At 55.2% G+C, this 11,324-nt stretch overlaps 5 protein-coding genes across 5 annotated transcripts; 1 reads left to right on the top strand and 4 right to left on the bottom strand.

Annotated features, from left to right (window-relative positions):
• Positions 1–14: 14 nt before the first annotated feature.
• On the bottom strand, positions 15–1,673 carry LTHEOB_9705 (RNA-binding protein; the record flags this gene model as incomplete). The annotated part of the gene is made up of 2 exons (XM_035519322.1): positions 15–1,247; positions 1,407–1,673. 2 exons carry the CDS (start codon positions 1,671–1,673, stop codon positions 15–17), a joined length of 1,500 nt encoding a protein of 499 aa, XP_035368594.1.
• A 383-nt stretch (positions 1,674–2,056) lies between these two features.
• LTHEOB_9704 (Thioesterase family protein) lies at positions 2,057–2,584 on the top strand (the record flags this gene model as incomplete). The annotated part of the gene is made up of 2 exons (XM_035519321.1): positions 2,057–2,127; positions 2,185–2,584. 2 exons carry the CDS (start codon positions 2,057–2,059, stop codon positions 2,582–2,584), a joined length of 471 nt encoding a protein of 156 aa, XP_035368593.1.
• Positions 2,585–2,781: 197 nt separating this feature from the next.
• On the bottom strand, positions 2,782–3,455 carry LTHEOB_9703 (uncharacterized protein; the record flags this gene model as incomplete). The annotated part of the gene is made up of 2 exons (XM_035519320.1): positions 2,782–3,115; positions 3,172–3,455. 2 exons carry the CDS (start codon positions 3,453–3,455, stop codon positions 2,782–2,784), a joined length of 618 nt encoding a protein of 205 aa, XP_035368592.1.
• Positions 3,456–6,524: 3,069 nt separating this feature from the next.
• Positions 6,525–8,311, bottom strand: LTHEOB_9702 (AAT family amino acid transporter; the record flags this gene model as incomplete). Its single annotated transcript, XM_035519319.1, has 3 exons — positions 6,525–7,198; positions 7,263–7,720; positions 7,776–8,311. The coding sequence occupies 3 exons, from the start codon at positions 8,309–8,311 to the stop codon at positions 6,525–6,527; spliced, it is 1,668 nt and encodes a 555-aa protein (XP_035368591.1).
• Positions 8,312–9,143: 832 nt separating this feature from the next.
• LTHEOB_9701 (Acetyltransferase) lies at positions 9,144–10,102 on the bottom strand (the record flags this gene model as incomplete). Its single annotated transcript, XM_035519318.1, has 2 exons — positions 9,144–9,791; positions 10,010–10,102. 2 exons carry the CDS (start codon positions 10,100–10,102, stop codon positions 9,144–9,146), a joined length of 741 nt encoding a protein of 246 aa, XP_035368590.1.
• Positions 10,103–11,324: the final 1,222 nt, after the last annotated feature.

Below are 11,324 nucleotides of genomic sequence, written 5' to 3'. Positions count from 1 at the left end.
CTCGTTAAATCGCACTATGCAGCAACGGCAACGGCGGGCTGTTCCTCCGGTTGTTCTATCTCCTCCTGCTGCTCCTCAGCCTTCTTCCTCTCCTCCCTCACCGTCCCGTCCTCATTCAGGCCCAGCTTGGCCAGGTCGGCGGCCAGCGGGTCCGACTCGACGGTGGCCTCGGTGGGGCCCTCGTAGCCGTCGGGCGGCAGGGCCCAGGGCGGCAGGTCCGTCTCGTAGCTCCAGCGGCCCTCCTCGCAGGCGTAGCGGCGGGCGTGGAGGTAGATGCCGAGCTCGTGCTCGCCGGGGTCGCTGTAGAGCGGGGTGCTGCAGACGTCGCAGACTTTGCCGGAGAGCTTCTCGGCCTTGCGCTTGTTGTAGTCGTCGACCATCTCGTCGTGGTAGGCGACGGCCTCGGCGACCTCGTCCTTGCCCATCTTGCCGAGGCGCGTCATGATGTCGTCGTCGTCGTCGGAGCGGTCGTCGTCGCGGGCCAGCGAGGGCCCGAAGACGCGCTGGTTGGCGTAGATGGGGTCGTTGGAGATAGGGTGGCCCAGGAACTGCAGGTGCACGCGGATCTGGTGCGTGCGGCCCGTCAGCGGCATGCAGCGCACGATGCTGTACCCGCGCAGCGACTTCCACGGCTTGCCCTCCTTCTCGGCCTGCCGGCGCTGCGCGTCCTCCCGCTCCCGCTGGGCGGCTGACTTGTTCGCGTCCTCGCGCGGCGGGTAGTAGGCCAGGCGGCGGAAGACGGTGCGGGCCTCCTTGCCGTTGGCGCGCACGCGGTTGAGGCCCAGCTTGGGCGAGATCTGCAGGATGGGCTTCTCGCAGACGATCTCGCCCTCGGGGAACTCGCCAACGACGCGGGCGACGTACTCCTTCTTGACGGTGCGGGCCTTGATCTGCACGCTCAGCTCGTCAGCGGCGCGGCGGTTCTTGCCGATGAACATGACGCCGCTGGTCAGGCGGTCGAGGCGGTTGCAGGGGCTGGGGTTGAACGAGTAGCCGCGCTGGGCGCGCAGGATCTCGACGACGCTGTTGTAGTTGTAGCGGCCGGCCGGGTGGACGGGCACGCCGGCCGGCTTGTTGATGACGATGATGTCGTCGTCCTCGTGCACCACGCCGATGGGCACCGCCGTGACGGGCGGCTCGTGCCGGTGCATCGTGTGCGAGATGACGTCGCCGTTCTTGACGATGTGGTGGATCGACGAGGCCCGCTTGCCGTTCACCACGATGGCGCCGTTTTCGATGCCTTCTTTCTAGGAGGAAAAACGCCGCCGTTAGCTGAGCAGTTCTCGAGCATAGTTTCTCCGTCTTTTCCTCTCTGTCTCCCTTTTCCTGCCGTAAACAAGATGTATTCCCCATGCTCTTGACCAAACAGCTCCAGGAACTCTTTCTCCCAGGGAGGTATTACGCACATAATATTCAACTGGCCGGTCCCTGAACTCGCTGGAAAATATATCCAGAAGCTCGCGGCCGCGCCATCGCTCCTTGCAGTAGGTGTTATAAGTATAGTGGTAGGGCTGGACGCGGCGCAGGCCGTTCTCGAGGTAGTAGGGTCGCGGCCACATGTCTCCGACGGGCGTCACCACGACGGGCGGCGGCTCCTCAAACTCCTCAGGCTTCGTGTTGTGCTCATCCTCGCGCAGGAACGAGTTCCTGGGCTCCGCCGGTGTCAGCGCCATGGCCTTTGGTCCTGCGATGCGCCCGCGCCGGATGAGGTATTCGAGGACGCGGGGTGAGGGCGCCAGGGTTGGCGATGTGCGCGGGGAGCGGAGGGAATGGAGGGAGAGGGTATCGTGGAGAAGGCGTGGTTGATTCGGTAGCTAACGCGACATGCTGGGGGACTTTTTTGGGTGGTCATCATGCAATGAAAATCTTATCTTATCGCTAAAGACCCTGGTCAGTTGAGCTGAACCTCGGCCGCTTTCCGCTGCCCGCCTTCTAGGCTTCGCAGCCGGCCATCGCCATGTAGACTACTTGTCGCGCGAGGTGCTTGCGCACCCTCAACCACCATCAGAGTTTGATTATTTTCTTGTACCTGCCTTGGTACAAGCCAATCACCATCATGGCACAAGCAGAACTCAAGGCGCGTCGCCGCAGCGACTACAAGTTCCACCTTGAGTACCGGACGCGATGGTAGAGCCTCCCGTATATCTAACTCTCGCGTCTTAATCGCTCTAACGATTCGTCCAGGAGTGACAACGACATGTACGACCACATGAACAACAGCGTCTACTACTTCCTCTTCGACTCGGTCGTCAATACCTACCTCATCCAGCACTGCGCGCTACATCCGCCCACCTCGTCCCAGATCGGCCTCGTGGTCCACTCGCATTGCGATTACTTCGCGCCTTTGGGCTTCCCTGCCGTTGCCGACTTGGCGTTGAGGGTGAATAAGCTAGGGAAGAGCTCCGTGACATACGAAATTGGCGTGTTCGAGAGAGGTATCGAAGAAGTTAGGGCTGTCGGCGAGTTCGTGCACGTGTTTGTGGATAGAGATACGCGAAAACCAGGAACGAATGGTATGAGTGAAAATCTGAGACAAGGTTTGGAGAAGATCATCGCCGAGATGAGGCATAAGTCCAGATTGTAGACTTTCGATTGAACCACCCACATAAGCATGTGCTTTTGGGGAACAACTGTATGTACATACAAACGAGAAAATACATGACAACATCCCAATGCGCCACAAAGCGTGCTAACAATATCCTAGATATCCGAGACCCAATCTTTCAAATCATGCGTCATTATAAAGATAATTTAAAACAGCATCCTCCAAACAGACGCGGCTTACCACTTGCCGCTTCCGTGGCCATTGTTGTTGTTGTGGCTCGTTTTCCACTTGTCTTCGGCCTTGTGCCCAACGAAGGCACCAAGAAGGCCACCAATGATAGGGTGGTCTCCGAACTTCTTGCCGCCAAATGCACCAGCGGCACCACCGGCCAGAGCTCCCATCATACCACGATCACCCTCGGCGGCATGTGCGGGGTCGGATGCACCGTATTGGTTGTAGTTAGGGGCATTGGGATCCGAGGGGTAAGGGTTCTGGTTATAAGCGCCCTGTTGGGGAAACTGCTGGGAGGGACCTTGCTGCTCATAGCTGCGGTTCGGGTCTTGGTAACCACTAAAAACACGGTTAGAATAATGCCAATGGCACAGTTTACTTGCGATTGAACATACCCAGGTTGGCCGTATTGAGGCTGGCCGTACTGCGCAGGAGGCTGCTGTCCGTTCTGGAAGCCACCGTGCGACGGAGGACCGTACGAGCCGTAGGCTTGTTGTTGGTTCTGCTGCCAGGACTGCTGCTGCTGGTTGTCGTAGCCAGGCTGACCGTACGATTGCTGCGGCGGATAGCCACCCTGCTGAGGGTAGGGGCTGTTCTGCTGAGGATAGCCCTGAGGCGGCGCTCCGTATCCGCCAGGAGCGCCGTACTGGTTGGGGTATTGGTTGTAGGGATCAGACATATCGAGAGTTTAACGAATCTGAATAGTGTACAGAGAGACTATCTTTGATGGGACGGAAAGTCGAATAGAGAGAAAGTTTGAAGTGAGGGTCAAATGAGGAGAAATCAGATGTTAGATATACAAGTCGGTTCCTGTACGTACTTACCCCGCCACTCTAGTACGTGCGGCCGCTTACGACGGATGCCAGCGCCTTCGGGCTCTCGGACGGACGCGGCTGAGCATTGCTGATGACTGCAGCTCAGCCCCCAAAAACGCCAAATGACCTTGCCTAACGAGGCGCTCCCCTTTGTAATCAAATCATGCAAGGCTGTGACATGCGCGTGTCACAGCGCAAACCCCTCTTCGCGGACTGAATGCTCCCAGCGGAAAGCGCAAGCGCTCGGAATGTTTGCGTCGAGGCGAAGCCTGCATTCGCATTTCGCTCGGATCGGACGGCAACAGGTCGGTCAGCTCAGTGCAGCAGAGTGCCCAGCCGGCTTCTCGGTGGCGCTGCACGCCCATAACCCTACCAGCAAGGCGCAGCACCGCCCGTCAGCCATCATGTCCACCTGGCCTTCAACCTTGTGCCCTGCGAGACCGTTGGGAGGATTTGAAATCCGATCATGTGAGACTTCGGTGAAGACATTGCCACCGCAGACGCAGCAACGACTCCGCCTCGTTGATCCCATATCCATCCCGGCATCCGCTAAACTACAGTGATTTCTCGCACCCTCTTTCCCACAAGCTCTTTCATAGTGCTACGCATAAATCCATCGAGGAAGGTTTCTCCTATTAACTTCTATGAGCCAGCCGGCCACGACTTATTGCGAAGGATCAGTGGCACCACCCCAGACCCCGACCGAGAACATCTAGACTTGGCCGCCTTTTTTTGTTGATTCAGGGCCCAGACCAACAAACCCACGAGCGGTCCTGTAAAGCCTTCTCGATTCCGCGGTGCAGCCTAGAATTTTGGCGAACGGCGTGCTTTGTCCGCTGAATTCTTTCTGGAAGTCGCTCCATTCCTCTTGGTTGTCTTTGCGCCCTGGCATGTTGTCGAAGATCTCGGCCGAATACTCCGCCTCTTTCTCAGCCACAGCACTCGGTAACAAAAGGGAACCTTCATCGCACATCAGTTCGTCCAAGTAGGCGGTAATTTTTCAGATACTTCGACCGAGCCTCTTCGTCGTTCCCGCTGAGATACAGCCCGGCTACCGAACTAATTCTAGCCCAGTCTTGGAATTGCGAGGATGCGCTAGGGAGTGTTGGGTAATCGTTATCCACTTCGAGGACTAGGATTCTCTAAAGCGCTTCCTGGCGTGTCTGACCCGTGGAACCAAACGTCTTCTTCATGCCCCGACAAAGCTTGAATAAACCTGAATCGCGATACTCCGTCATGATAACTTTGAGGGGTTCCTATATCGCGACTACGGAATCAAAACGAGCACCTTGGAGGAGAAGATACGGTCATTCGATCCAGTACGAAAGTCGCCCTGTCTATTCCACGTGAGAGCATCGAACAGTGGTTTCCCGTCACGGCTAATCCACCCTATCGAAAGTGGACAAGACCCGTGAACGCTTGAATCAGGGACCCCAGGATGGAAGATTATTGAGTGAGCCAACATGGACAGCATTATTAACAGAAATGGGAATCTCTGGAGGAAGACACCAGCCACTCGGCTATAGATGACTTCGGGTGTTTCCGACGAGCAAGGGATAATCAGCCTCTCGATACCCAGCGGTATTAACCTCCCAGCCATGCCAAGGATGGAATAGATGGAATCTCGAAGATTCGAGGCACGCTGCGTCCGTACTTTGTCAACAGCCCAAATGAGGAATACGTACCAATCCGCAATCTTGGGGCCTGAGCCGCCACAGAAGACGGCATTCAGCGGCGAGCGCTACGGCATTTCGACGCCGCGGTTGTCGATCAGCCAGTCCAGCGCGGGGATAAAGCGCTTGTGCAGCCACTCGAACTCGTGCAGGTCGTCTGACTCGGCCATGAGCCAGATGACGACGCAAAATAGCAGAGGCGAGGGTGTCGTTGAGTCCGCTCCTGGAGTTCGAGCAAGAGGATGCTACGGCTACCAGGGAGATAATTGTAGCCGTGTTTAGCGCAGACAACCGGCCCACGACTTTTGCTCATACTAACAGTCTACCACACTTTAGCTTCATGCCTATTTTCACTCGACCAAAATCACTAACCACCTTACTATGGAGAGCAGACCGGCTGCACATGAAGGAAACAAATTATTGATTGACAGGCTTAAAGCGGACCTAAGAAAGCTCTATGTTCGGAAAATAGGATATTTGAGAGAACAGAGATCTAAAATTGCGGTAAGAAAAGGAAATGGAACGGAAGAGACGTTGACGGGATGCAGCTAGTCGATGGGATTAGCTTTCTTTACCTTTGAGTTATCCGCCCCCTACGCCGCACGCCAAGGCCCAGCTTTTACCTTAAATGGCTACTATGTACTGCTGCGCCGTACTCCCATCCCGTCGGTTAGACAATGGTTGGATCGACACGCGTGGCGACTCGCTCGACATGATTGGCGACATCACTGAAGAAAGCAGTCTGCCTATCGAGCCGCTGGCGCGATAAAGATAAAATCTTTGGGTATCAGTTGAAGCCTGCGTGAATCAACACTCGGCTATTTTGAAGGCTGCTGCCTCTTTCAAAAGTGGAGCCACACCTGAGTCGCGTATCTCTGCGGCGTGGATGAAGCTGCCGCGGATAGCGCGATTACAACTTTATTCAACAGAAATTTTCTTATGGTGCTGTACCAGCAAGAAACCAAAAGAACAAATTTTTAAAGAAGAGAACACAATAGAAAAGAAAAGTGCTTACAATGGGGCCAAAAGTTGTCGAAGGTGACATGAATAGTTTGAACGAGTTTTGGCTCTCTTGTATTTGTCAACCAATTTTGGCCCTGATATTTTATACGGCCAACCTAGGGTGAGAACGAATGCACAGAAATGGCAGGAGTTAGGCAAGTCATTATACGTATGTACAATTCATTATTTATATCCCATTACACATTTCTCATCTACATAAAAAAAAATCTAATCACTAATTACCGTCCTACACTACTCTTACCAAAGCGCATTCCAGGCTCTGAGGAACGGGTTCCTCGCCTTCGGCTCCGGCGGGGCCTCCTCCCACACCTTGCACTCCTCATCAACCTCAGCCTTCCCACTGTGGATGTCAGCCTCGGCGGGCTTGACGAACTTGGTCCTCTTCAGGATCTTCCAGATGGCAAAGGCGACAGCGGCGAAAGCAACGCCGAAGTAGCTCGTAATAAAGCCCTGAACGGAGAAAGGGGCGAAGACGTCGAAGCCGACGAAAACCAGAATGGTCAAGCCAGAAGCGATAGCGATGTAGGCGCCGTAGGGCATGAAGGGGGCCTTCCAGGGCAGCGAGTCGCGCGAGATGCCCTGGGCCTTGAGGGCGCGGTTCCAGCCGACCCAGGTGACGACCATGCTGGTGTAGGCGATGTCGAAGGAGCAGATGGTCAGGTCGATGAACCAGCCGAAGACCTCGGTGGCTGATGATGATGCGACCATGAAGGTGATGCAGCCGATGACGCCGACGATGCTGACGCAGTAGATGGGGATGCCCGACTTGGTGCACTTGAGGAGGAAGCGCGGCGCCTGTCCGTCCAGTGCGAGCGAGTAGAGCGTGCGCGATGCCGAGTACATGTAGGCGTTACCGCAGGACCAGCCGGAGAGCATGATCAGGAAGTTGATGAGGTCGGGGAGGCCGGAGACTGAGTTGGCGAGTAGGTTAGCTGAGATGTTCTCTGGCATCTTCAGAAAAGGGGGGAAACTCACTGCCAAGGTTCTGGATGCCGATGACCCAAGGCGAGGCGGCAGCACCAGCTTCGCCGCTGTCAATGGCGCCGATGAGGCGGGAGTCGCGGCTCGAGCAGATGATGCCAACGCAGAGGGCGCCGAGGACGTAGAAGACGAAGACGCGCAGGAAAATGTTGCGGGCAACACGCGGGATGTTCTTGCGCGGGTTCTCGATCTCACCAGCTGCCATGGCCACCAGATCGGGACCGCCGAGGGAGAAGGCGGCATACAGCACGCAGCTCCACCATCCAAGGAAGCGTCCAGTCGAACCGTCGGTGTAGTACTCGTGCATGGCGTTGCCGCCCGTCCAGTGGCGGAAGCCGTAGGCGTCGTGCTTGGGGTTGCCGCCGACCATGGTGATGAAAGTCAGGAGAATGAGGCCGAGGATGAGCAGGATCTTGGTGCAGGAGAAGAAGAATTCACTTTCTCCGTACCATCTAAGGGAGTTTGTGATTAGCCCCAGATCATTTGAGACCAATTTTGTAGACTTACTTCACTGCAAAAACGTTCAGACCGTAGCAAACCACCAGCGCCATGGCAATCCAAATAGCAGGGTTTACATCACTCCAATACTGCATGACCGTGGCCACAGCACTCAGCTCTGCGCAAAACAACATGCTCGCAGCATAGAAGTATGTCCAGCCAAGCATGAATCCGAAAGCGGGGTCGACAAAGCGGGTCGCGAACTCGTAGATACTTCCTCGAATGGGCAGGTATGCCGACATCTCGGCAACGCAGAGGTAGCAGGGGAATACGAAGACGATCGGGTAGATGATGAAGGCGAGGAGAACCGAGAGGGGACCGGCGGTGCGCAGGTGCGAGCCGATGGCGACGAAGAGACCAGTGCCCACGGCTCCTCCGATCGAGATGAGTTGGACATGGCGTCCGCTGAGACCGCGTTTGGTGGTGCCGTATTTCTCCTCGATGCCAGCGTGGTGCGTTGAGATGGGGAACGTCTCGCCCTTCTGCGACTCGGCTGGCGAGGAGGACGCCTCGACGACGATGTCTTCCGGATCGGGTTTGCCCATGGTGGCGAGTGGAGGGTCGACTTCGGCTGGGCTGGCACTGGCCTGGGACTGCGATGTCCTCGATGGTTGTAGCGAAGTCGAAACAATTCAACCCGAGGCAAGGAGCCTTCTGCTGTTGGTCTGAAGTGGGGTGATACAATAGATACCAAAGGCCGCCAGGAAGGACGGGGACGCTGAAGATTTATCTACGTCCATGGTAGCGAGGTGCAGATATCTACGCCAGCTTCATGCATCGGCGACTATCCTAAAAGCGCCAGAAAGCCTGTGCGGCGGTGGCGGCGGAGATTGCCCTGGAGTAGGTCCTGCGATAAGTACAAGGAAGCAATGGGGCGAAGAACGAGGCCTGTGCGAGTCCGGGGAGGACAGTGCGGGGCGTACGTAGACATGCCGATAAGATACGGCTCCGCTGCGATACAGCCGGGCGACCTACTACCGCTGCAGGTAGCCGCTGTCGATCTGCGCTGATGACGCCCGAGACCCTCGCCGAGCGTTATCGCTGTCCGCCAGGGCTTGGCAGGCGTCTGCCAAGAGCGCCGCCGGTGAATAAGGCGGCGGACAAATGCTTTATCGTGGCTGATAGAACAGTACTGCCGTGTTCTTATTACGGAGACTAGCCCATTGGCGGCGTGGGCACCAGTCTTCAGCCCGGCAATTTCCAAAGCCTCGGTCGTGTATCAGGCGAGGGGGCGTCGCAAGTCTCAGCTCTCGATGATTTCTTCGAAATTTAGCACGAAATAGTATTTGGTGTAGGATCTAAGGCTGATAAAGGGGAATCCGCTCACCCGATACTGCCAAGCGAGCGGAAGCTTCGCCGAAATGCTTGCCTGGGAACTTACGCCGCGGAACCATTCTGGCCACTGCCGTTTGCTCCCTCGAACGTGCCATAGCCGCCAGCTTTCTTCGCCTCTCCGTCAGCAACTCCCCGAGGCTCTCTGGTCATGCAATAGAGCATGATAGCATCTCCGTCGTCGTCGCATTCCATCTCCTTCTTCAGCTCGAACCCAAACTTCTCGTAGATCGGCACGTTCGGATCCTTTCGAGAGCTTTCCAAGTATGCCGGAATGCCCTGCTCATCTGCCATCTGCAGCACCTCCTCCATCAACGCCCTGCCGATACCCTTGCCTTGGTACTCCGGAAGGATAGTTACGATGTTGCAGAAGTAGTAACCCTTCTCGTGGGTCCAAAGACGCGCCTGTGCCTTGGCCTGTGCATCTTTCCAGATCCAATAACGGTGCACTCGGAGGCCACCGCGACCAAAGCGCAGGTTCATCAGGCCCTGTTGGAACCAGAGCATCCAGTTGCTGTACCAAAGGGACCAGGAATCCGGTTGATCAGGCGGAGTCGGAGGGAGCCACATGGCCGTACCAAGAACCTTATCAGGCTCCGAGGAGCTTGGGTCTTTGGCGACGTAAAAGAGTCCATGCTTGATACCCCAGTAACAGCGAAGGGTAAGAGACTGGTGGTTTCGGGCGGAATTGTACTGATCATATCTTGTCAGCTGCATTTTTTCATGGGCCGGGGAGCACCACTTTATCGCTACCCTCCGCTCAGATATGTACCAGTCTGGACCCGAGCCCGAGACCAGGAAAAAATCCTTGAGGTCCAGGACGATGCAAAGAGAAAGAACGAAGAAGAACAAGGGGAAAATTCGGGTGCAGCGCAGAAGAACCGAAGAGGGCAAATAAGGACTATTCATACCTGGGACTTGTCAAACACCCAGTTCGAGTAAGGATCGTCCGCAAACGCCTGCTGAATGGTAATGATAGCACCGTCGATATCGGCGGGCGTCATGCGAGTAACTTTGATCGCCATCTTTTCTTTTTTCTCTTTGAATCCTTTGATACTTTGCTGATACTCTGTCGAACTAGCCGGGATCCTCTTGTCTCGTAAATATTTCGTCACCAAAGTTCCCTGAGCTTGCCATCCAAGAACAAGGCGGAGAAAACCTCAGGGTGGTTTGTTGTATCGCTTGATATAGCAAGAGGTCGTGTCTCTTGCGGTTTGGTATGAGGAATGTGTGCAGAGAGCTTCGGTAGACTCCGAACAGATGCCCTTATCGTCGGCGAATGACGCGTGTGTACGACCAAGAGATTCAGCTGATTGAACCCGTCTGTCCCAATCGTCGGGTCAGGATGGCGCAATGGGAGAAGTAGTCGTCAAAGATGCAAGAATTGACAGAGGAAAAGGAAGAGAAAGGCGTAGACGAGCATCCAATGGAGATTTTGTAGCCTGCGTCCCTTGCACGCCGCTACTCCGCTTATCCTTGCGAAAGTGGGGCAAGCGTGAATCTGTCCAAAGTACCCGCCAGCCTAACCGTATGCGGAAAGTCGACGCGGAACACTGTGGGACACGGCGGAGTGCGCGGCTTCCAGCCTCCACAGATGAGTGCGAGATTGCATGTCTTGTGTGGAATGTGAGCGTATATAGAATAAATCGGGTTCTTTATATACTTTCACGTAAGCTCTTTGGTGCTGCGCTATCAACCACATATAGCCACGACCGCATTCATGTCCGCCGAGTACGGTTGAGATAAGAATGTCGGCGAATTTCTATGACTTAATTCTAGACGCTCTCTTTTCTATACTAGTCAGTCATCAGTACCCCAGAGTTTCGGCGAGCTTGATAAAGAGCTGCAGCATTACACATCTTCTATCAAATTACCTAGCGGATATTCTTTAAGAAATTCATGTTGAGCTACATGAGTAGACAAAATGTCACCGTTTAGTAGATCTTCGGTATGCAAAATATTCCGTATTAATCTTGGATTCTTCTCTCATTTACCCAAAGTGTCATTGTTGATGATTAAATTCTCAATTCTCCCCTACACCAGAAAAACCCTATCACCACAATGTCACCCGCCAACCTTTCCAGAACGTAGACAGTCTTGATCCCGGTTTCGAAAAAGCCGCCAAGGCCCATCCACCGCCAGCGCGCCGTATAGCACGGCATTATCTGCCACACGAGACCTCCTTCCCAAAGAAGAAGTACCTTGCTGAGAGAGGGGAAGGCCAGA

Source organism: Lasiodiplodia theobromae (genome assembly GCF_012971845.1).
Source record: "Lasiodiplodia theobromae strain AM2As chromosome Unknown scaffold_33, whole genome shotgun sequence".
Classification (NCBI taxonomy): Eukaryota; Fungi; Ascomycota; class Dothideomycetes; order Botryosphaeriales; family Botryosphaeriaceae; genus Lasiodiplodia; species Lasiodiplodia theobromae.
This window is presented reverse-complemented; position numbering and strand designations above follow the sequence as displayed.